Genomic DNA, 23,197 nt, shown 5'->3' on the forward strand with positions numbered 1-23,197 from the left:
TGTAAGCAAAGTGGAAAAGTGCTAGGGGCATGACTCATGTAGCAGTCAAGCTTGAAGCCCCAAGTTCAAATCCTAATACTGCCCCACCTGAAAGAATAAACTTTACAGGAATAGTAAAGGTGAAAGTAGTATTATGAGACCATGCAGCATGATCAGAGAGCAAGTAACTGTTGACCTCAGCACCTGGTCCAGTTGCTTCTACTTGGTAACTGATCCATCAGTGTCTATTGAGTTGATAAAGAAATGAAATAAAATTATGACCACTATTCTGTGTTTGCTGTACTGGAAGCAGTGCTACGGAGCTTGAATTATTTTCCAAATTCTAATGACATTCTTTAAGCATTAGTGTGTTCTCAGCTGAACCTGGTTCCTGAGAAAGGACACAAACTTAAGTGTGTGTGTGTTTGTATGTGTGCTGGTATAACTGAGGCTTGACCTCAGGGCCTGGGTGCTGTCGCTCAATCTTGTTAAGCCATAGCTTCATTTCCAGATTTTTGCTGATTAATGGGAGATAAGAGTCTCATGGACTTTCCTACCTAGGCTGGTTTCGAGCTGCAATCCTCAGATCTTAGCCTCCTAAACAGCTAGGATTATAAGAGTGAGCCATTAGGGATGCCTAGCTAATGAAACAGACTTTCAGTGGCTCAGAAGTCAGCTCTCAGAAGATTGGATGCCATGGCCCCAAAGAAGGAAATGCCAAAGGGGTGTTGTTTGCCTTGGACCTGCTGACATGTTCCATCTTTGAGAGAGGTTCTTCAGTAATTCTCTGTATTGGAAATTGAGTTTGGAGATTCAGTCTGCATTTCTACCAGCAAGTACAGTCATGCACATACAATGACGTTCTGAGGCTGGTCCCATAAGATTTTAATGGAGCTGAAAAATTTCCTATTTGCCTAGTGACCAAGTAGCTATCACAACATCCTAGCATGACCCATTACTCACCAGTGTGTGGTTACCGTGGTATAAACAAACCTGCTGCTTACAACCACTAACACTACATGATTGATAATGCACCACCATGTTACTGCCTTTTGTATTTACTAGGTTGAACTTAAAATATATTTTGTGTGTATTTTCAAGTATTAAAAATGTTTGTAGGCTGGGGTACAGGTGGCGTGTACCTGTAATCCTAGCTACACAGGAGGCTGAGATCTGAGAATCCTTTTTTTTTTGGGTGGGGTTGTGGGGCCTGAACTCTGGGCCTGGGCCCTGGGCCTGGGCTCTTCAGCTCAAGGCTAGCGCTCTACCACTTGAGCCACAGCACCACTTCCAGCTTTTTTTCTTTTTGCTTATGTGGTGCTGAGGAATCAAACCCAGGACCTCATGCATGCAAGGGAAGTGCTCTACCACTGAACCACCTTCCCAGCCCGATCTGAGAATCTTGGTTCAAAGCCAGCCTGGGAGACAAATCTAAGAAGACTCTTAGCTCCAATTAACCACTAACAAGCTAAAAGTTTAGGTGCAGCTCAAGTGAGAGAGTGCCAGACTTAATCTAAAAAGCTAAGCAGGAGTAAGTGTGAGGCCCTGAGGTCAAGCCCAAGCACTAGAACAGAAAAGGTACTATGCAAGATGGTGTGCATTGGACTGGAGTATATCTCCTACTTACTGCATCTCTGGATTGCATCATTTTCTCTCTGATTTAATCTTGCATTTTGTCCATTATAGTCCTAGGAACAATCTCACCTATCTGTACACAATTTTTTATACCATCTAGGTGTGCAGTGTGTGTGATCTGGTAGGCATACTCCAGGATACTTCACACAGCTAACCGTGCATCTCCCAGAATGCATTCCGGTCCGAAATCCACAATAGCTGTAACCTTAACTCTCCAAAGCTTGGAGAAACAGGGGGCTAACAGACTTTGAAAGATGGAAGAGAGCCCCAGGGTGCCAGGCACAGGGAAAGCAGGTTGTCTTCCATGAAAGTGGCTGAAGGCAGGGCAGGCAGCCTGTATCCAGCCAGTCAGAACCAGGCAGAAGGTGCTGGATAAAGTTTCCGTTTCCTAAAACAGATTTTTTTTTTCTCCTTTTACAGTGAAATTGGAACAGTCTTGGGAAAATGGGACAGGTGTCCCCAATCAAGAGACAAGACTGTTTACCCAACTCAGCCCAGGGGCCCTAAGGAAGGGAAGACTTGATACAAAGAAAATACAAAATTTCCAATAAAGAGGTAGTTCTTGCCAAATGGGGACCTGGGTACCCGAGTCCAGGCACGTGGGCTGCCTGGTGGACAGTCCAAAGTTTACTTTGGACATGAGATTCTCTGCATTTTCCAGCCTGTAGGAAAGCATGTGTAGCTCACGTCTTCTTAAATCCCCTGCCACCTGGTCTTCTAAGCCCGGTGCGGGGTGCTGGTGGGTTAGTAAGGAGAGGCAGCCCTTCTTTAAGGGAAGCAAGGGGCTGACTCTCCACTGAGTCGAGTCTGGGTTTCCGAGGCCCCAGAGTGCCCCCCTCCCCCCCTCCCCCAAGAGACAGGTCCAGCGCGAGCAGCAGCAGCAGCAGCAGCAGCAGCAGCAGCAGCGGCAGGGCCGCGCAATCCCGGGTCAGCGCAGCCCGTGCAGTCCCGTGTCCACCCACCACACCGCCCCGAGAGTTCTGCTCCCAGAGGGAGCAAGGGCAGCGGCGGGGCCCGTCCCTGAACAATCCGAGCCTCCCCAAGCTCTTTCTTCCGGCAGTCCCGAAATTGACGCGAGGCCGATTTTGGTGCAATGCGAATTAGCTCCAGCTGCCTTCTTGGGAGGGAGGGAGGGAGGGAGGGAGGGAGGAACTGCCTGGCTGGGGAAGGGCTGGGGGGGGGGGGCAGCGATTGATCGGGGCTGGGGTCCACGCCCAGCATTGCCTCCCGTTGCCATAACAACCAGCCTCCCATGCTCTTCCTCCCACCCCCCCCCCCCCCGGCGCCTGGTGGGCTTGGGGCTACTGACCCCGGCCAGGGTACCCCGCAAACGCATTCGCAACCTCCCCCGGTGCCTCCAAGCGCCCAGCCGAGGCGCCCCCTCCCGCCAGCAGAGGGAAAGCCCTGGTGCCCCCAGCCTTGACTTCATCAGAAAGCTCCCCAAGGGCTGGGGCTCTCCCGGGTGCGCGCGCGCCCAGGCACCCTGCACCTGCCGCGGCCCTGCACCTGCCCTCCGCAGGCTCCCGGGTGCGCTGCGGCTGAGGGACCGAGGCCCCGAAGCCGGGATCCGGCGGCGCCGGCGGGGAGGGGAGCGGGACATCCCCCGAAGGCGGTGGCGGCGCTGGGGGCGGGGAGGCGGCCCGGGTGCGCGGGGAGGGCGGGGAGCCCGTGGGTGGAGGCGGGGTGCGGGAGGGGTGTGTGTGGGGGGAGGAGGGAGCAGGGCGGGCGGCAGGGAGGGAACAGGAGGGAGGCAAGAAAGTAGCAGAAAGTGAGGCTGGCAGGCGGCGGCGGCGGCGGCAGGAAGTCTGTGCCCGAGCCGAGCAGAAATTAGAGCCAGGGAGGGCCGGCGGCGGCGAGGGAGAGCGAAAGAGGAAACTGCAGAAGAGGAAGCTCTGCGGCAGCCCGGAGCCGCCCGGCATCCCCGCGCCCGGCTTCCCCGCGCCGCGCTCCCCGCGCCCCCGGCGCCCCCTCCCCAGCGCGCCCCCGGCCGCCCCACCGCGCCGCGCCGCCGCCCGCTCGCCGGCCATGGCCCGGGAGAACGGCGAGAGCAGCTCCTCCTGGAAAAAGCAAGCGGAAGACATCAAGAAGATCTTCGAGTTCAAGGAGACCCTCGGAACGTGAGTGGGCACGGGGAGAAGAGGGTGGAGGCGGCCCTGGGGGCGGCTGCACGAGCGGCCCCGCGTCCCCGCCGCGGCCGCAACCCGCTCGCGGGTGCGTCCTCATCGTGCCGCGGGCTGCTCCGCAGAGACCCCCCCCCGCCCCCGCCCCACCCCGGGCGGCCGCCGCCGCGTGGGTCCGCGCGCCCCCGGGTGGCACCGCTGCGGGGTGGGCGGGGGAGGGGCGCGCTGGCGGGCGCGCGACTTCCCACTTCCCCCGTCACCCCGCCCTCCCGCCTTCTCCACGCGTGACGCGGGGCTGAGGAGCGTGGCGGCGGCGGCGGTCGCCCGTGCACTGGCTGGATGCTAACTCCCGGTGTGGACCGGAGACGTGGTCACTCGGAGATCCAGCCCGCGCTCATTCCCGCGTCTGCCCTTACCCGGCGTGTGCCCGGGGATCCGCCGTGTGCACGCCACCAGGTGTAGGCAGGGCTCAGGACGGGATGACCGCGTGGTGCGGGGAAGGATAGGATTTCGCAGCGTTCAGGGGGTCACAGGCGGGCAGAGCAGCTTCTGAGTGTTTGCACAGTACACTCTCACACGCACGCACACGCACACACACACACACACATGCACACGGATGGGGCCATGCGCGCCCCCACGGGCGGGGGCTCCGTGAGTGTCTCTTTCCAGGGGTTGGGTCTAGTCCCGGTGCTGATGGCTGCATCTCAGCGGGGAAAGGATCCGGAGTGGATGCTTTCGGTGCCGCTCGGGCCAGCGGAGGGGGGCGGGGGATCCACGGGAGTTGGTTTTTGTTTTGTTTTGGGGTGCCTGGGAGAGAGAGCAGGGCTGACAGCGAGGCAGAATCAGGCGGTGCTGAGTGAGAGAAGTCCCAGTGATGGTCTTTCCCTTGTGAGGATCTGTTTTGTGGGTGAGCGACGGGTAATCTGTCAGTGTGCATACGTTCACACACGCGAAGTCGGACTGGAACACTTGGCCAGAGGTTCAGAAAAGTGTGGATTCCACTGGGAAGAAATAGAGGAGGTTTCGGTGTGCTTTTCTTCCTCCCACCCTCCCTCTCACCTATCTCTTCTTTCTCCTGCCCACCTTCTTATTTCTGTGGTGGTTTTATTTTTATGATTTTCAAGACCTCATTTTCGAACCCACGTTGTTTTTCCCTACCTAGGCTCAGGGTCCACTGCAGTGTTCATTTCTCCTCAGTGCACCCCCACTTCTGCAGTGAGTCCTCAGAGGCAAGTAGCAAAGGTGGCATTCCCGACCATGCCCTGGTTCCTGGATCACCCTGGGCCAAGGAGGACTACAATCAGGGTGCCCTGCAGTGGCTGCTGTGATTTTGGGGAAAGCACCTCTGGGTACCAGCTTGTTCCCTTTGTCCAAATGAAATCAGAAAGCGCTTAGCCTTTTAATTAAGGAGTATCCAGTTAAGAGGTGACTTTGGGCCAAAACTTCAAAAAAAATGTCTTTGAGGTTTATTCGGGTGGGGGCTTGTGACTCTGAGACCCTCAAGCTACCAAGAAAGAAGAGAAAGTGCCTTTTGTTTGTCATTCAGGACCCACTGTTGGCTGCAGAGGAGGGGACTGGAGGCCATCATGTGTGATGTGTCACTGTCTGTGGGGATTCCTGGATGTCCCCCCTTTTTTTTGCCTGCATCTGCTTGCAGGCAGGCCGGTGGGGTTTCCTTTCTTATGGCTCCCACACCCATGGGTCACCTCTGAGGTGGCCAGGCTGCTGGGCTCTGCCTAGTGACTCCTGCTGAAGCTGGTTGGGGATGGCTGAGGGCTTCCACCTTGGGAAGGAAGGATGGGGCTTTGCTGGATGGAGCTGGGCTAGAGCAGCTTCCAGGATGCCCGCTGTGAGCAGTGAGCTGGGAGTATGGGTCTTTACCAGCATCCCAAAGTGTTGCCTTCTGCCTTGGAAAGAATACTTTATAAAGGACAGTGCTGACGGGGAACCTTGAAGAGTGAAATGAAATGATCCAGATTTTTAAAATTTATGACAACAGGAGTAATCATCATCATCATGGAGACATCCATTTTGTTTAAGTTTTTGTGTTGATGTAGGGTCTTGAACTCAGGGCCTCGTGTTCTATTTTCTTGTTCATGGCTTGCCCACTACCAGTTGAGCCATGCCTCCAAACTGGCATTTTTGCTGGTTAGTTGGAGATGGCATCTTGTTGACTTTTTTTTTTAGTTAAGGTTAATTTTATTTATATTTCTTCAGTAGTGAAACTATATATTTTTAAATCTTTTAAGTAGTTGTAACAAAGGAGTGGTCGGTCAATGAAGCAGTTTATGAATACAGTACATCTTGATCAGTATCACCCCTTGCATTATTCTCTCCATCCCTCCCAACTCCACCTCTTCAATTCTTGTATACTTTTCTGCCTGGGCTGGCTTTGAACTCCAGATCTCAGCTTTCTGAATAGCTCCAATGAGAAGTGGAAGTCACTGGTGCCCAGCAGGTGGCATTCTTAAGTGTATACTAAGTACTAGGTATTTATTCTAAGTGCCTTACATGCATTAAGTCCTCCAATTTGTACAATAACCTTTGATGTAGATTCCTAGTTTAAGATAAAAAAACCAAACCAAAGGCCTATCAAACACAGGGTAACCATTCAATACTAGAGCTCATACTCAAAACTAGGCAGCATAATTCTTCATTATCTACATGGTGGTCAGCCACTTGATAGGTTTTGTTAGACCAGATGTGTGATGACAATTTGCCGTGGGCTTGGGGAGTGCCTGTAACTCAGTGGAAAGGGAGAGTAGAGGGCTCACCCAGCAGGTGTGACACTCTGGGTTCTGTCTTCAATATAGCACAACAAAACCAAAACAATACAAAACCAATCCTCTCCACCCCCATCAAAACAGAACAAAACAAAAATGAGAAAAACTTAGCTTTAGTGTTTGGAAAGCTAATTTGAATGTAAATGAAATAGAATTATGGAATAATCTGTTACTTAAGTATGTAAGACTGTCAAAGCTTTTGGAATATCAGTAGCATTTTGGCTTTGCTGGAAGTAATCTCAAGTTTAGGCTGTCTCTTTCATCCTGGGCCAAATCTTGTGACCTTGGACTGAAACTTAATATGGAGGTCACTTCCTGTTCTTCAGTGTGGAGGTTGAGAATGGGTTTTTCTTCCTTGGTAAGGAAGTCTAGTGTGAGTTAAGGCATCATCAATTATCACTAGAGTCCATTCCCAAAGAACTGTGCAGCTCCAATCCTTTTTTTTTTTTTTTCTTCACACCTTCACCGGATGTCTTCTAAGATCGAAGGCAGGAAAGCCCTGTGCCGAGCCAGGCTGTCAGCTTCTGGTGTTAAAACACTTTTGAAATAAAGCATGGTACAACCCCAGGCAGACTCTCACTGCCAGACATTGTCATCTGGTCTTTAGCTGCCTTATTCCCGGCAGCCTTTCCTCATAGAATAGAAGGTTTACTGTTGGATACACAGGGGTCAAGCCTTAGGCAGTGTGGCGGGATCTTGCTGGGGTGGAGGTTGAGCCAGGAGATGGAAGGACAGATGGGGAAGCTAAGAGAGGCATGGAGTCAAGGAGCAGGGTTATTTTGTGAGCCCCAGAAATCTGATATATGTCTGAATCAGACCTCAGAATACAATCCTTCCAATCATAGGCTTCACTTTAGCCTCCTTTAAAATGGAACCCCAGGACCTAACCCCATCTCTGAGTTAGGTAGGGACTTAATTACTGTTTATTAACTCAACAACCTGTTTTCAGATCCTGGCACACCGTGAGAGCAAATAAATGTTGTGTAACAGTAAATTAGGAATGGTAAACACTTCTGTTGGCATACTGGCTGAGCTGTTCAAGCCATCTCTGCCAGAGAGATCTTCCAGTAATTTCTGGACCATGGGGAGTTAGATCTGGATGGGAAGAAAGCTTTGTGTGGTGGTGGAGACAGATATCTCTAAGACTCCCAGAAGTCACTTCCGTACTTTCTAGGCTATGAAGTGCATGTGACTAGACAAGGCCTTAATACGTGGCTCAGCCAGAAAGACTTCCTGAACATACCTCATTTCAATGGCTTGTCCTAGAAAGTGTATTTTTATCTCTGCAGGGTATGAGTACATGACGGTCATCGACACTGTCCATTTGAAGTTGAAGTCTGTAGGAGGCTGACCCAGCATTGGGCAGGATCTGAGCCTGGGTTCTAGATCTGACTCCGCCACTCAGGGGTTGTGCAGCCTATGGGCTGCTTGGCCATTTTACATTACCTTCTCTGTCCTCATCTCTAAAACAAAGGAAAGGAGCAAGAAAATGAGATGGTTTTCAAGTGCCATGACAATCCTAAGGTTTTGTGGCTTACCTGTGTCAGGAAAACACTGGTTCTTCAGAGTTTTCACACTTTGTGTGTCTAGGAGGGGTTCATTTCTTCTTGGAGGGAATTTTTTTGTGTGTGCTCATCCTAGGGCTTGAATTTAGTGCTTGGGTGTTGTCCCCGAGCTTTTTTCTGTTCAAGGCTGGTGCTCTACCACTTGAGCTATATATATCTCCACTTCTGCCTTTTGCTGATTAGTTGAAGATAAGTGTCCCATCAATTGGCTGGCTTCAAACCAGGATCCTCAGATCTCAGCCTCTTGAGATCTGATTACAGGAGTAAGCCAGGATTACAGGAGTGAGCCACAGGCACTTGGCTTAGAGGGACATTTTTTATGAAGATGCAAGTATGAGGCAAAACAGCGGCAATACTCTCTTTCATTAAGTGTCTGCTGGGTGCTGCTAGAGGAGGTAAATAAACAGATATTTCTGTGGAGTATTCATGGTCATTCCTACCCATCTCATACTTACACTTCTTATTCTGAAATTGCTTAAGGAATACACCTGTTGATGTAGGTGATTGATTTGTCTGAAAGCCCAGGGAGGAGATATTCTTAACTTTTCTTTTGGGAATATGTATGTGTATGTAAGGAAGAGGGAGGAAATGCATATTCTTGGCTGATTTAATATAATTTATTCTGCGATCACTCAGAATTGTAGCAGCCATAAGGAGCATTTGAAAGACTTATTAAGAGGAAATATTACTAGGGATAGGAAGCCTTAGGTTTCTACCCCAGGGCATCCCGGCTATAGCATTTGCTATCAGTCTGCATTTCATCTTGTTTGGATGCATGATATAACTTCAATCTTTATCCATTTAAAAATATCTCTCTAGCACCTGCTATGTTCTAGGCACCAAGGATATCGCTGTGAGCAAATCAGCAAGAATGCCTATTCTCCTGGGGCTTACCTTCCATTGGAGGAGCTCACAGATCCAACAGATAAAGGAAGTTGTGGTGGCACATGCCTGTAATCCCAGTACATATGAAATGGAGAAGAGAGGATCATGAGTTTGAGACCAGCCTGGGATACATAGTAAGATCTTGACATGTCATGCTAGGGAGAAAAGCAAATCATTAACAGCTGGGATCCAGTGGGAGGTCTTTAGGTCACTGAGGTGTTCTTGAGGGGATAGTGGGAGTCCAGACTTTCCTCCTTTTTTCTCTTTAGTGTCCTGGCCACAGGGTGAGCAGCTTTGTTCTTCCGTGGGTAACAGGGTGTTAGAACTGGGTAGGAAGTACTGAGGAGTGACTGGGTTCTGGGTGTATTTTTAAAGTGGACCCATTAGGCATTGCTGGTGGGTTGGGCCTGGGGTATGAGGTTTTCCTGGAATTGGAAGAATCACACCTTGGCAGGTTTTGCTCAGAATGTTCAGTGTTTTCAGGGCACATGCTCTGCCTGCATGTTGGGCTTGGAGAAGCTTCTGGAAACAGTTTACGGAGCAAAGCTTATCTCCTGTGGGCTACTGCATTTCTGGGTGAGGGACTCATGCATTTGGGAAAGGACTTCTGTGGTACCTTCTCTTCTGTCACCATAGGAAATTTTCACAGCAGGAAAAACTGGTCCCTTTGTGTGAAGATGATGCTTGTGCTTTTAGAATGACATCAGTAGGAAGAGCTAGAGCCCTCTGGCTGGTGGGTCTGTAGCCTGTAACTCTCCTACTTGACTTGGGAATGCAAAGTGTGAATGTTTGGAAAGAATAATCATCATGGGGACCCTCGCTAGCTCTTGCTCTGCTAGGACACTTTCTATTTGGAGAAAAAGAGCAGAACACTTTCCTTCATTGATAGGAGAGAGTAGACTCTGGTATCCTTATCGCAGAACCCAATTAGATGTGGGAAATGGGGTTCACGCTGGTAGAGCTGGTTGTCCCCAAGGCTAATGAGGACTGGGCCACCAGTGTGAGTTTCTGGTTCCAGCTGGGCAGCTGAGTGGACAGTAATTAGGGTTGGCTGGTATGATGGACATTTGTATGCTCTCAGGGGAGGACTTCAGGGGTTAACTTGTTGAATTTTTCTCTGGCTGGGTCTCTATAAATCCCTTTAATCTTTCCTTTCCCCATATAAATCTCCTTAAATCCGCTTCAGTCTCTCCCCTCCTGCTTCGCCTCCTCTCTCCTCTCAGAGGGCTTAGTGGGGAATTGTCACATTACTGGTCAGCTTGCCCAAGGGCGAGGGCAGCAGACCCAGGACCTCTGCTCTCCAGCCAGACAGGATCTCACATTTCACAAGGATTAGCAGGAGGTTCAGAGCCCAATGGGGATACACCTCTTTAATTAATGAACTGCCAGTAGGTGGCCAACAACCAGCCTGGTGCCCTAGTCAGCTGACCGGGTCTCTTTTTCTGACTCAATAGGGCCAGTTCAGCGCTTGGTCAGTGAAACCAGAAGGACACATGGACTCTGGGAGATATGCCAACGTAACTTTTTTTTTTTTCAATCGTTGCAGCTGACACCCCTTTTGCCTTGGACTTTCTGTCGTGTGGGAGAGTACTTTGTATTGGGCTAGTGTTTGGCAAGATTCCACTGGATTTTCTTAAGGTTTATTCTATAATGCATGGATTATTCAGGCTCTGATCTTACCAAGGATAACCACCACATATACATTTAAGGTCAAGTTGATTGTGTGACAGACCAAGTTCATTCCACAGCTTTACTGTCAGCTGTGGGCTCTGTGCTATTTTTCCCTGTACTTTAGCAGGATATAGAAATACAGGGCTCTCTGCTTTCACTGTATTTGATGTTGGTATAATTTGTGGAGGGGAAGGGAAAAAACAAATCGATTAACTAGGGATACAGGTGGACCCATTGCAACAATGAGATGTACAAAAGTCATTATGTCGAAAAACGAACTTTACAACTTAGGTGGGAGGGGGGAAGGATCAGGTGGGGGGAGCAGAGGAGTATGGGAAGGGATGGGAAGGGGAAACAAAGAGGAAGCAACAATGCTTGATAAGAAATGTACTCGTTATCTTGCCCATGTAATTGTAACTCCTCTGTACAGTATTCTCACAATAAAAAAAAAAAAGAAAAAAAAAGAAAGAAATACAGGGCTTTGTCTATGGTTAACAACCAGTCTGAGGATCAGCCTTTGAGACGATGTATTTGCTAAGGGCAAGGAGGGGAGGTGATGGAATGGAATAGAAAGATTGATCCCATATAACCATTCCTGAGGCATGTCTAGATAGGTTCCTCAATCTTTCTAGTTAAGGTGAAGATAAAAGTTACTACTGAGAGCTAGTGGCTCATGCCTATAATCCTAGCTACTCAGGAGTCTGAGATCTGATGATTGAAGTTCGAAGCCAGCTCGGGCACAAAAGTTCATGATAATAAACTACTCAGAGAAAGATAGAAGTGGTGCCCTGATGAAGTAGAAGCACTAGCCTTGAGCAAAAGAAGCTCAGGGAAAGCACCCAAGCCCTGAGTTTGAGCCCTAGGACACACACAACTTACTACCTCATGGGATTGTTAGAGAGATTCAGTGACATCTGGGAGGTGATTTTGTTGGTGTTGCAGCACTGGGGATTGAACTCAGGGCCTCATGCTTACTAGGCAAGTGCTCTACCACTGAGCTATACCCCAGTTTTCTAATTTGTCAGCAAAGGGTCTCACACTTTTGTCCTTGCTGGCTTTGAGCTTCATTTGTCTTATTTCTACCTTCCCAGTAGCTGGAATCACAGACATGTGGCAGCACACCTAGCCCCAAATTCTCACCCTTCTGTGGATGTATGAGAGTAAGACAAGGGGACCTTGAAGTCAGCATCAGCTGCCAGGTAGCAGTGGGGGTTGCAGGAGGGTGGAAGCTCTCTCTTGTAGCCCTTGCTGGTTTCCATGGTACAGTCACTCCCTTATGGACCCATGGTTTAAAAATGTATTTGCACAACTCCTGAATGAATAAATCTGAATTGTGCACACCATGGAAGGAAGGATGAGACTGGATCTGAACTCTAGTCTGAATTCTGCTGTTCAAGTAGCAGAGCTTGATCTTATCTTTGCTCGGCTTTGATTACCTTGTTTGTCAAATGAGGATAATTATACCTGCTCACATTTTAGACTTTTTATATGTCCTCAATGAGATAAGGCATGTGTGGTGCTGGATAGATAGGGAGACCCATTATGAACAGAGGCTATCATTAATCTTATGAAGATGATAGCTTTAGAAAGAATTCTTTCTTATAAATGTTAACATTGTGCTCTTTGAAACCTAGCTCACATCTTTTGGATTGTCTTCCCTCAGAAGCTGACAGCGTCCACTGTGTCCCTAAAGTTCTACAGTGTGTTTTACCTGGCTCTGTTCAGGTGTTATGTTCTTTTTAGTCTTGGGGTTCAAGTCATTGGAGTCCTAAGAGAAACTTTTAGCAGAAATCATAAAAGTCACACGTCTTTTTGGTAAAGAATTTGAAAAGTTGTAAGACTATTGTCTCAGTCCATTTTCTGTTGTACTGGATACCACAGGCTGGACAGTTTATGAAGAAAAGAGGTTCATTTAGCTCGTGGCTCTAGAATGCCAAGACTGTGCCTTCTGTATGTGCATGGGCATCTGGTGAGGACCTTATTGCTGGTGGGAACCTTCTAGAAAGTCCCATGGCAATACAGAACATCACATGGCTAGATGGAAGAGTCCTTCTCCTAATTCTTTTTTTTTCTTCCACATCTCCCTCCTCTTATTCCTCCCTCTTTTTCATACTTCTCCTCTCCTCCCCTCTTCTTAACTTTGACAGAGTTTCCCCATATGACTTAGGATGGCCTTAAACTCTTGATCCTCAGCTTCCCAACTGCTGAGATTACAGACTTGTACATACTTGGCTTTCTTTTTTTCTTTTCTTTTTTTTTTTGGGTCGGGTCGTTGGGCCTGAACTCTGGGTCTGGATGCTGTCCCTCAGCTCTTCAGCTCAAGGCTAGCGCTCTACCATTAGAGCCACCGCGCCACTTCCGGCTTTTTTCTTTTTCCTTATGTGGTGCTGAGGAATCGAACCCAGGGCCTCATGCATGCAAGGCAAGCACTCTACCACTGAGCCACCTTCCCAGCCCCGGCTTTCTTCTTCTCATGAAGCCACTATTACAGTCATGGGGTCTCACTTCATGTAATCTCAGTTTACTTCCCACAGGCCTCACCTCTAAGCACATAACCTTGTTGATGCAGCTTCTACATGTGAATTCTGGGGGCACACCTAAGCCATGGCAGGTATAAAGAAGATGATAAGAATGGACTGGTTGGCTGAATGGGTCAAGTTGGCCAGGCCCCCTGGAGTGGAAGGATCTCAGGACATGCCTGGAAGGTCAGCCATGGGGGCACCGTGTGAAACACTCTAGCAGTGGATATTAGTTCATCACCTCTAGTGTTGATATTTCAGTACTTTGTCAAATGATGTGTTGGGAGCCTGTGCATAGGTTGAATATGGCTCTGGATGGAAGATCAGCCATCTTTGTCAAGTCCTGTGACTTTATGAGTAGTCCAGCTCTTGGTGTCACCTTAGGGGTTGTCCTGATGGTGACATTCCTTAGGTTATTGGCACAGTTAGCATCTCTACCCTCATCACCACCTTTAAACATGTCCCCAGGGTCAGCAGTGTGACAGAACCTGATGCCAAGATGAGACCCTGCCCCACAAACTTCCAGAGAAGCTAATTATACATGTGAGAAAAAGGAGATAAAATTATTCAGATCCAAGTGTGGCTGACTGTCCCTGGTTATAATAAGACACAAGAATCTGGTTTCTCTGTCACCTCATAACACAAAGTAAACCCTGACACCACACACACACACACACACACACACACACACACACACACACACACACACACACACACACACACACACACACACACACACACACACACACACACACACACACACACACACACACACACACACACACACACACACACACACACACACACACACACACACACGTTTTCTCCCAACCTTCTGGCACTCTAACCTTCAAGCCAGCCTCTCACATTTGGATCTTAAATGCTTCCCCTGTCCCCTCCATGTGTTAAAGCCTTGTCCCCATCTTGCTTCTGTCTGAAGGTGGAAGAATCATTAACAGCTGGGATCCAGTGGGAGGTCTTTAGGTCACTGAGGTGTTCTTGAGGGGATAGTGGGAGTCCAGACTTTCCTCCTTTTTTCTCTTTAGTGTCCTGGCCACAGGGTGAGCAGCTTTGTTCTGCCATGGGTTCCCATCATGCTGTGCTCCTTTGCAACAGGCCCCAAGGCAACAACCTAGCCTATCTTGGACTGAAATATCCACAAATATGCACCAAACAAACCTTTTCTCTGGATAAATTGATTATCTCTTGGCATTTGCCAACAGAAGGCTGACTAATATATTCTCCTTAGAACTGTGTCTTCAAAATCAACTCAGTATTGCAATCAGATATCAATTCCTTTTTTAACTCCAAGGGGGACCAGCTAGATGATCTCAGTTTATGGGTTGTGAAACTCAGATACTTTGAGGGTATGTGACCTGTCTGAAGTCTCATGGTTAAGCTAGTCGGCTGGTCATTGCTTTCATTCTTGAAGATCAGGAGATCTAGGGTCTCCTAAGAGGCTAGATTAATAGGTGTTTCTTTGTGTCTGGCTTATACACTAAGATAGAATCTTGCTGGTTTTTTTTTTCGGGCAGGACTTGAACTGTGATCCTTTTGATATCAGCCTTCTCCATCATTAGGATTATGAGAGTGAACCATTGTGGTTGGTGAGACTTGAGTTTTAAGTAGATAGGGTTAGACACCAGTGTGTCTTCATTGCAAGAATCTCTGTCTGGAGCCTTCTAAAATACCACTGAGATTTATCCCTCAGGCTTAAAGGATATTCTCAAGTGTAAGAAATTAAGCATTAATTTTTATTTATAGATCAGGGTGAAAGAGTTTTATATTTTTAAAGATACTCCTATCTCTGCCTTCTAAGTAGCTAGAATTTCAGTCATGAGTCACCCATGCCTGGCCCCAAATTGGGCCCTTCTTATAAGCCAGGTGGGATTGGAAGAAATTTGAAACCAGCTCTATGTCAGAAACTCAAATGGATTTGTGTGACTAAGGCCACCTGGAAATATACCTTTGTTTATCCCTTGTTGGTCAGATCAGATAAGAGTCTAGAGAGTCAGGAGGCTGATTGAGTGTTTTGTTTTTAACTACATCAGATTTTATAGATTGGTTCTACTCAATGCCTGGCACTAAGCAAGTGTTGGTAAACAAAACATGCTCGTTTTCCTTAGGGAACTATATGGATGGACAAACTCAGAATGACAGAGCATTGTGACAGTGTTTCAATAGTGAGGAACATGATGTACAAGCTGAAAGGACAGTTGTTGCCAAGAAAGTTCCAGAAATCAGAAATGAGAAGGGATAGTACTTCTTTGGAGACACTGATTTGCTATGAGCCATAGAAATGCAGACAAAGCAGTGCATGGTTTTAGTAACACTGACAGTAATAATAATAAATAATAATGGTAATAATAAATGAGGTGGTGGTCCATCATGGCAAACATCTGTTCACATACATACACACAGTGATCCAATAAAAGAAATGCTTCTGTTATCACCATTTGGGAGATGAGAGAACTGAGACCCAGAGGGTTTAAATAATGTGACTCAGAACTCATCCCCCTACCTGGGAGAATTCGAATATGAGTAAGTTACTTACCAAGGTCATTAACCATTATCCTAAAGGGTGTACATATTGGTAAATTTTGCCCTAGGTCTTTTATTATTTATTTTTATTATTTAATGGCACTGGAATTTGAATTCAGGGTTTTCTGCCTGCTAGACAGGAGCTCCACCACTTGAGCCATTCCCCTAGACCTTTTTGTTTTAGTATTTTTTTCTGATAGGGTTGCCTACTTTTTCCCCTGGGGTCAGCCTTGGACAGTGATCTTCTTCCCCATGCCTTCTGGGTAGTAGGGATGACAGTTGTGTACCATGCATGTCTACCCCCTGGATTGTGTTTTTGTATAGGTACTTGGGCTCAAACTCAGTGCCTTGTGCTCTTGCTTTGTGTTTTCTTTCAAGGCTGGTGCTGTATCACTTCTACTTCCAGCCTTTTACTGATTAATTGGAGATAAGAGTCTCACAGGCTTTTCTGCCTGGACTGACTGAATTGTAATTTTCTGATCTCAGCCTCTTAAGTAGCTAAGATTATGGGTATGAGTTACTGACACTTGGCTTTCCCCTAGATTCTTAACAAAAAATTAGATACATACCCTACCACCCAAAGCAGTATATAGTAATGAATATACACTGTGTTTTAGGGTTCAGAGGGAAGTAATTTTTTTAAACATATTAAATAGCAGGAGCCAAATCTAAAGAGCTGGTAACTGAATTACTTTATAGATTTTTTTTCTCCTGCTGTGGTTTGGATAAGTGTCATCCCCGCCCCCCCCCAAAAAAAATAGGCCCAGTGTGTTAAAAGCTGAGTCACCAGCCTGTGACACTATTAGGAGATTGTGGAAGTTTTAAGAGGTGGAGACTAGTGGGAAGAACTTGAAGGGAACATTGGGAAATCGGGTCTTTCTTCTCTTTGCTTCCTGGCCACCATGAGATAACCAGGTGCACTCCCGCCATGATATACTGTGCCACCACAGGACCCAAGCAAGAGGGCCAAGCAACTCTATCCCGAACCCTTTGGCACTGTGAGTCTCCTCTTTTTGAGGAAAAATTACAGTGATAAAAAGCTGACAAAATTTGCAAGCAACCTAGTTCCTGGATGGCAGTCACATACCATTCATTTCAAAACTTCATTCAATTCATGAGTACAGCTGACATGTTGAGTTGAAACCCCTTGATAGAAGTAATGAACAAACCAAAAAAATACATTTTTTTTGTTCAGTGCTGACTTGGGGCCTGTGGTGTTCTAGCTGGGGTTTCATGTGACAAATGAGACGTGAGCTTTTCCTGGTGATACACTACAGTGTCTTGTAAGTAACTATTGTGAGGAAAACTAGCTTTTCTATCTAAGTGCTTAAAGGTTTCTGCTTTGGCTTGGTTGCTTGGTTCTTGTTAAGGAGATGAGGAACTGCTTTGGGATAAGGAAGGGCTTTTGAAATGTAAGTTTTGTCTTAAACTGGTTTCCTTTTCAAGATAGAATTAAGACACACCTTAGGCTGTTCAAGAAATAGACAAGGGTAGGGGGGATATATTTTGAAATTATTTGTGGATTGTTAATCTTATTTATTTTGTCGGTTGTGGGGCTTGAACTCTGGGCCTGGGCACTGTCCCTGTGTTCTTCAGCTCAAGGCGAGTGCTCTACCATTTGAGCCACAGCACTACTTCCAGTTTTCTGGTGGTAAATTGGAGATAAGTCTTATGGATTTTCCTTCCCAGGCTGGCTTTGAACTGCAATCCTCAGATCTCAGCCTCCGGAGTAGCTAGGATTACAGGTGTGAGCCACCAGCGCCCTGCATGTTAATTTTATTTCAAAGTCACCTTATGTAAATATATCTTACCCTCTTCAAATTAGCCAATTATAAGCAGATTGTGAACCTGAGCCCAACCAATCTGAGCAGAGGGGTGGGACCTACTGGGTTAGGGATAAATAGGGGCTGCTCTATGTGCTTATTTACTTGCCAGTTTTTTGGACTGATGGCACACCCTTCTGCAGAAGTAAATTTTGCCTTGTTGAGATAATTCTTTATTTTTGTGTCTGTGTTTGTGACTCCAGTAGTTCTTCAAGAGCACATTTATAACACTATACACTGACTGCAATCTCTAGCCATGCTCCTTTGTTATCTCCTGCTTCCAGAGTCTGCCCACTCACTTATCAGGGCCAACTTGAGTCTGATCCCTTTCCTCAAGTTCCCTGAACGTGTGTACCCTGCTGGGGCCCCCCTGACCTGTATCCTTTCACCCCTAGAATCTCAGTCTCAAAAGTCACTGCCCTGTTGTGTGATCTTTCTCTGTATGATGAGCCCCCCAACACCCCACGCTCACAGGGACATTCCATACCCGATTGCCTCTGTGTCTGCCCAGATACCTGGCACGCTGCAGAATGTACAGAGTTTGCTTTGCTTTAAAAAAGAAATTTCTCAAGCAATGAAATTGCCTTTGCAGTCTCAGTGGGATCCTGCTGTTCTAAATGTTTTCCTTACTGATAAACTCTCAAGTGTGTTCTCCCATATTTTCTTCTCCTCTGGAGTTTGTCTTTATGTCATCACTCATTTTCTATGTGGGGATTTCTCACCGTGTGGGCTCACTGTGGGAAGCTTTAACCCATGGTCTTTGCCCAGGCTCTAGGCTGCCACTGGACCATGCTCAGAGAAAGGAAATATATAGTAAGAGAAAGAGCTGTAGGGTGTATATTTGGTGCTGCCCTTGCTTCATTAAAATAAAGCCCTTCCTTGTTAATATTGGAGATAAATATTAATGATGCTTGGCTTAGTCCACCCTCCTGCTAGGTGGGTGGCCACTGTTGGTTAGATCTTGGGGTACTGACATAACATTGCTGTTTTATCATTTTCCTTCATGGAGGTCCTCTTCTCCAACTGGTCTTGTTGCAGTCTTTGAGATTATCTCTGGAAGAAGTATGTATTTGCTTTTTTCCCATTGGGCTCTTGTTCAGTTCTATGACTTTTTTCCCCCCATGCATGCCAGTTTGTCATCAGAGGATGACACCCTTTTGTGTATTCCTTTTCTCCAGAAGCTCTGATGCTCATAGAACTGAAGTAGGGTGAGAAACTTTTAGACATTGACAGTATTTCCTGATTTTCTCCCTCAGAATTTAGCAAGCTCTTGTCTCAATGTTTCAGAGTCACTGATCTGCAAGTGCAAATTGTCCTTGACCTCTCTATCTGAGTTGAACCTTCTGAGTAGGGAAAAAAAGCCCACAAGTTTCCTTTGGCTAACATTTCATTTCAGTGTGTCCTAAGTTTTCTGAGGAGTTCACTAGGGCTGGTGTTTGTGAGAGTGTGGAGGTGGTTTGATGGAGAAGAATGTGGCTGAGTGTGGTGGTGCACATCTATAATCCCAGCACTTGGAAGTTGTGGTGAAAAGATTGTGAATTCAAGGCCAGTCTGAGCTATATAGGGAGACCTGTGTCAACCAAACCAACAAAAAGCAGGCAGTGATGTGGCTTCCGTTTTTGAATATGTACTGGTTATTTCTAGATACTACCTGATGGTCATTTAATACATCAAGCATTGAGGGTTAATATTTTTTTTGTGTGTGCTGGTTCTGGGGCTTGAACTCAAGGCCTAGGTACTGTCCCTGAGCTTTTGTGTTCAAGGCTAGAGTCCTACCATGAGCCACAGCTCCACTTCTGGCTTTTTGTGGATAGTTAATTGAAGGTAAGAGTCTCATGGGCTTTCCTGACCAAACTGGCTTTGAACCACAATCCTCAGATCTCATCCTCCTGAGTGGCTAGAATTATAGATAAGAGCCATTGGTGGCCTGCAAGTGGGTTAGTACTGGAGGATTTACTAAAAAGTCACAGGGCAAAGATTTGAACCTACAACTGTTTGAAAAAGCTGCGGGTTGAAGCTGTAGCTAAGTGAGTTGTAGCATTCACTTCTACTAGGATGTGTCCTGTAGACTCTACCGTTAGCGTGGTCCTGGGGGTGATTGCTGCCTGTATTTCTGTTAGAGTTGAGTGTTCAGAGCTGCTCCAGGGCTTGCATGGGGAGTCTTAGCTGAAGTTGACTTAGGTTCAGTGAGCAGGTGAGTGTGCTGGTGTCTGTGTATATGAGCAGGCAGCCACTTGGCTGTCAAAACCTCTGTGCCCAGAGAGGAATAGGTTTAATAACTATTTTATAGGTCAAGAATACATTTTGTTATTGTGTTGCTATTTCTACCCTGGCACAATGAAGAAAATATTTTTTAAAACATCTAGAGAACTCTGAGATTTCAAGTCAGACTATTAAAAAAAGAAAGAAAAAACCCAACCCCAAACAAAGCAAAACAAAACAAAACCCCAACCAACCAGGGTGCTTGACCCAGGATTCTAGTAAACACAATGTAGTACAATCTGAAACTTGGGAAAGTGCACAGCATTTATAGTTTAGGTATTGGTCAGGTATTTAGCAGTTCAGGAAAGTGTGGTTTGTTTTCTCCAATGGCTCAGATGGGAGTGTGACTTCTGCCCCTCTCGAGTGAGCATTTATGGCAAGTGAGTGACAGCTATGAATATTCTTTAACTTACGGCTGGTGGGCTCCCCTGACTTAAAACCTTTTGTTTTAATTACTATTCTGCTCATGCTAGAATAATTAATGATTTTCTTTTCTTGCTACAATATATTCTAAATGGAACTCAAAAATGTGTTAGATCCTGTTTACTTTTTCTAGGGCTTATTAATTGTGAAATCATATTATGCCCCTCACATGGAGTCTTTTATGTTTTCCACAACTGGAAAATGCTGGGGGTGGAGCCTCGTGTAAAGGCAGCATCTATGATTAGCAGGTGAAACCCTTCTTTCCTTAAGGTCTGAATCCAGCAGAACAATCATTGTGATTCTGGTTTAACTTCCAATAAACGAATGAAGGTTTATAATACTGTTAAGCAACCAGCCATACATGTAGCCTAATTTATGTAATAATTATTCAATTTGACAATAGAAAGGATACTGGAAAAATCCTTTCAGGAAGCAGATAACATAATGTCATTTTTGCTTTTCATGTGATTGTTGCCTTTATGAACTGGAATAATTTTTGCCACCCCAATGGATAAATGTTTAAGAGCATTTCTTATCTAATTTAAGGCTTATATATTCAGTAATGCTGTAATTGGCTAGTTGGTTACTTACCTGTCTCTTTTAGTTGCAGTGTATTGTTTGAGGTTCAGATGAAAACAATGGAAGTTTATGCCTGTGAGAAGCAACCAGGGAATTTTAGAAATTGCTTCCTTTTTGATTTTAAAGCCTCCTTTCCTCCTTTAGACTTAGAAATAAAAAAAGAGGTAGACGTGAAAAGAACTGGCTGTGCAGTGACAATAATAGCAAAAGAAGGTCACTTTTGTGTATACACTGAGCCCCAACAATAGGCCTAGTACGTTCTAAAGTCACAGAATTAATGCTGTCCTTTTCTGATGCAGTCAGACACAGCTGGACCTGGGCAGTTGAGAGAAACCTGGAATCTGGAGTAGCATTTCTTTAGAAATGAGAGGTCAGAAAAATGAGAGAGACATCATGCTACATACATGTCACGTATGATGTTCCTCTGGCAACGAGGCTTAATAGAACCTGGGCTCCTGTATTCTTCCCTCTGCTTAGAGCACACTCTTGGGGACTTAAAGATTCAGAATGTAGAATCTGGAGTGGGCTTTGTGAACGTCATATTTTTTTGATTTTGGTCAGGATGAGAAAGCAGCAGTCTGGGTCAGTCATCTGGGTGGGGGTGGGGGTATTGCTTAGGGTTACCCAGCAAGGGGGTGACCAGACCTAGTCCAGTCCTCCCAGATTTGTGTGCCGGGCACTTTCTCCATTATTGGGATTTCAGACACTAGATCAGGAATGCACTTAGTTTCTTTTCTTTCTTTCTTTTTTTGGTCAGAGTGAAATGAGTTCAGTCTTGAGGCAGGTGAGTAGCTGCAGGGAGAGGGTAGGGTAGTGTAGGCTAGTTGGGAGCCCCGGTCTTAGGCTACTGAGAGAATTAAGTGGGCTCAAAGTTGTAAAGTCCTCATGACCATGCCTGCCCCAACTCAAGTACTCCACCAGCACTGGCAGCTACGGAGTGGGTGCTGTTTATGTGCTTGAAGTCTGTGCGGCCATCGTTCCTGCCCTTTGCTACTCAAAGGAGCTGACTTTCTTTCTGGAGACCAAGTGTAGGAGAAGGCTCTCTCTGCTGCATTATGATTGGATTTATTTTTATTGCTGCTTAATGATCTCTGGTGGTTGATTAGTGTTCTCTGGTGGCTGACATTTCCACAGAGTCCTGTGTATATGCATCCTAAGAACAGACTATGAGCATTTTATATGGACTTTGTCTGTTAAAAAGCTATTGGCTCAGTAAAGCCCAGCACTGAGACCTGACAGAAGGTGGTTGGGATATGATTACAGACTGAGTGTGTTTAGATCTCCTTGTTACAGCAGCAGTGAAATGGCACGGCCCATTCCTTCCTTTTCTTTTACTCTGCGTTGCCAGTGTCATGTAAATCATTTTCAGATAATCTCTTCTGGGATGCACATGGGATTTTCATAGCTAAGAACATGTTTTGCCTTTAGATTCAATCACAGGCTTCTAGAAGAAAACAATTCACTTTTCTCAGAATTGATGGCACAGTCCGAGTTTGGAAAAGGGTATTTGTGGCTGAGACTGTCCTCAAAGTCTGCCCAGGAATTTTTTGGTCTCTTTTTTAAAAGCAAACAATTGCTTTTAAATGCAATCATGATACCACCTTACCCCAGTCAGAATGTCCCACATCCACAAATCAGCCAACGACAAATGCTGGAGGGGATGTGGAGAACGAGGAACGCTATTACACTGCTGGTGGGAATGTACACTCATACAACCACTTTGGAAAGCAGTCTGGAGGGTCCTTAGAAAGCTAAGATTGACCTCCCTTACGACCCAGTCATACCACTTCTAGGCATCTACCCTGAACAACAGGAACCAATATACAAGGACACGTGCACCTCCATGTTTATTGAAGCACTGTTCGCAATAGCTAGGATATGGAAACAACCTAGATGCCCCACCACAGATGAATGGATCCAAAAATTGTGGTATCTATACACAATGGAATATTATGCAGCCATTAGAAATGACAAAATAATGGCATTTGCAGGGAAATGGATGGAGCTAGAAGGAATCATGTTGAGCGAGGTAAGCCAAGAACGAAGAGACAAACAGTACATGGTCTCCCTGATAAGTGGATGATGAATCCAAAATGTTAGGTGATATGACAAAACTAACAGGACTTAACTCCCACTCATCTGGTTGAACCACTACTAAATATCCCCATGCTGCTGATCACATATAACATATGAGCACCGTTATATATTACAGACTGTGATAGACAATTTGCTCCAGGAAAGTTAGAATGAACTTGTGACTTTAAATGAGCATCATTATTCCACAATACTGTGAATTTCCGGAAATTAAGTAATCACTTAATCACAATCAAAAAAAAAAAAAAAAGAACCTTGGGGAAGGGAGGGAGGGAGGGGATGGTAGGGGGAAAACAATGGAGGGGGTAACAATGTTCA

The 23,197-nt window shown here is 46.2% G+C and overlaps 1 protein-coding gene and 1 non-coding gene across 4 annotated transcripts in view; one reads left to right on the plus strand and one right to left on the minus strand.

Moving 5' to 3' along the window:
• Window positions 1–3,354: 3,354 nt before the first annotated feature.
• Camk1d (calcium/calmodulin dependent protein kinase ID) overlaps window positions 3,355–23,197 on the plus strand; it is a 322,858-nt gene continuing 303,015 nt past the window's right edge. For all 3 annotated transcript variants that reach the window (XM_069990366.1, XM_069990369.1, XM_069990368.1), the window contains exon 1: window positions 3,355–3,731. In XM_069990366.1, coding sequence (XP_069846467.1) covers window positions 3,640–3,731 — 92 coding nt within the window. In that variant the 5' untranslated portion in view covers window positions 3,355–3,639. The remainder of the gene's footprint in view (window positions 3,732–23,197) is intronic.
• Trnat-agu (transfer RNA threonine (anticodon AGU)) lies at window positions 11,575–11,646 on the minus strand. The gene has a single exon. It is a non-coding gene; the product is annotated as a tRNA-Thr (tRNA).

This window comes from Dipodomys merriami, unplaced genomic scaffold (assembly GCF_024711535.1).
Source record: "Dipodomys merriami isolate MVZ:Mamm:240054 unplaced genomic scaffold, mDipMer1.0.p SCAF_4, whole genome shotgun sequence".
Lineage (NCBI taxonomy): Eukaryota > Metazoa > Chordata > Mammalia > Rodentia > Heteromyidae > Dipodomys > Dipodomys merriami.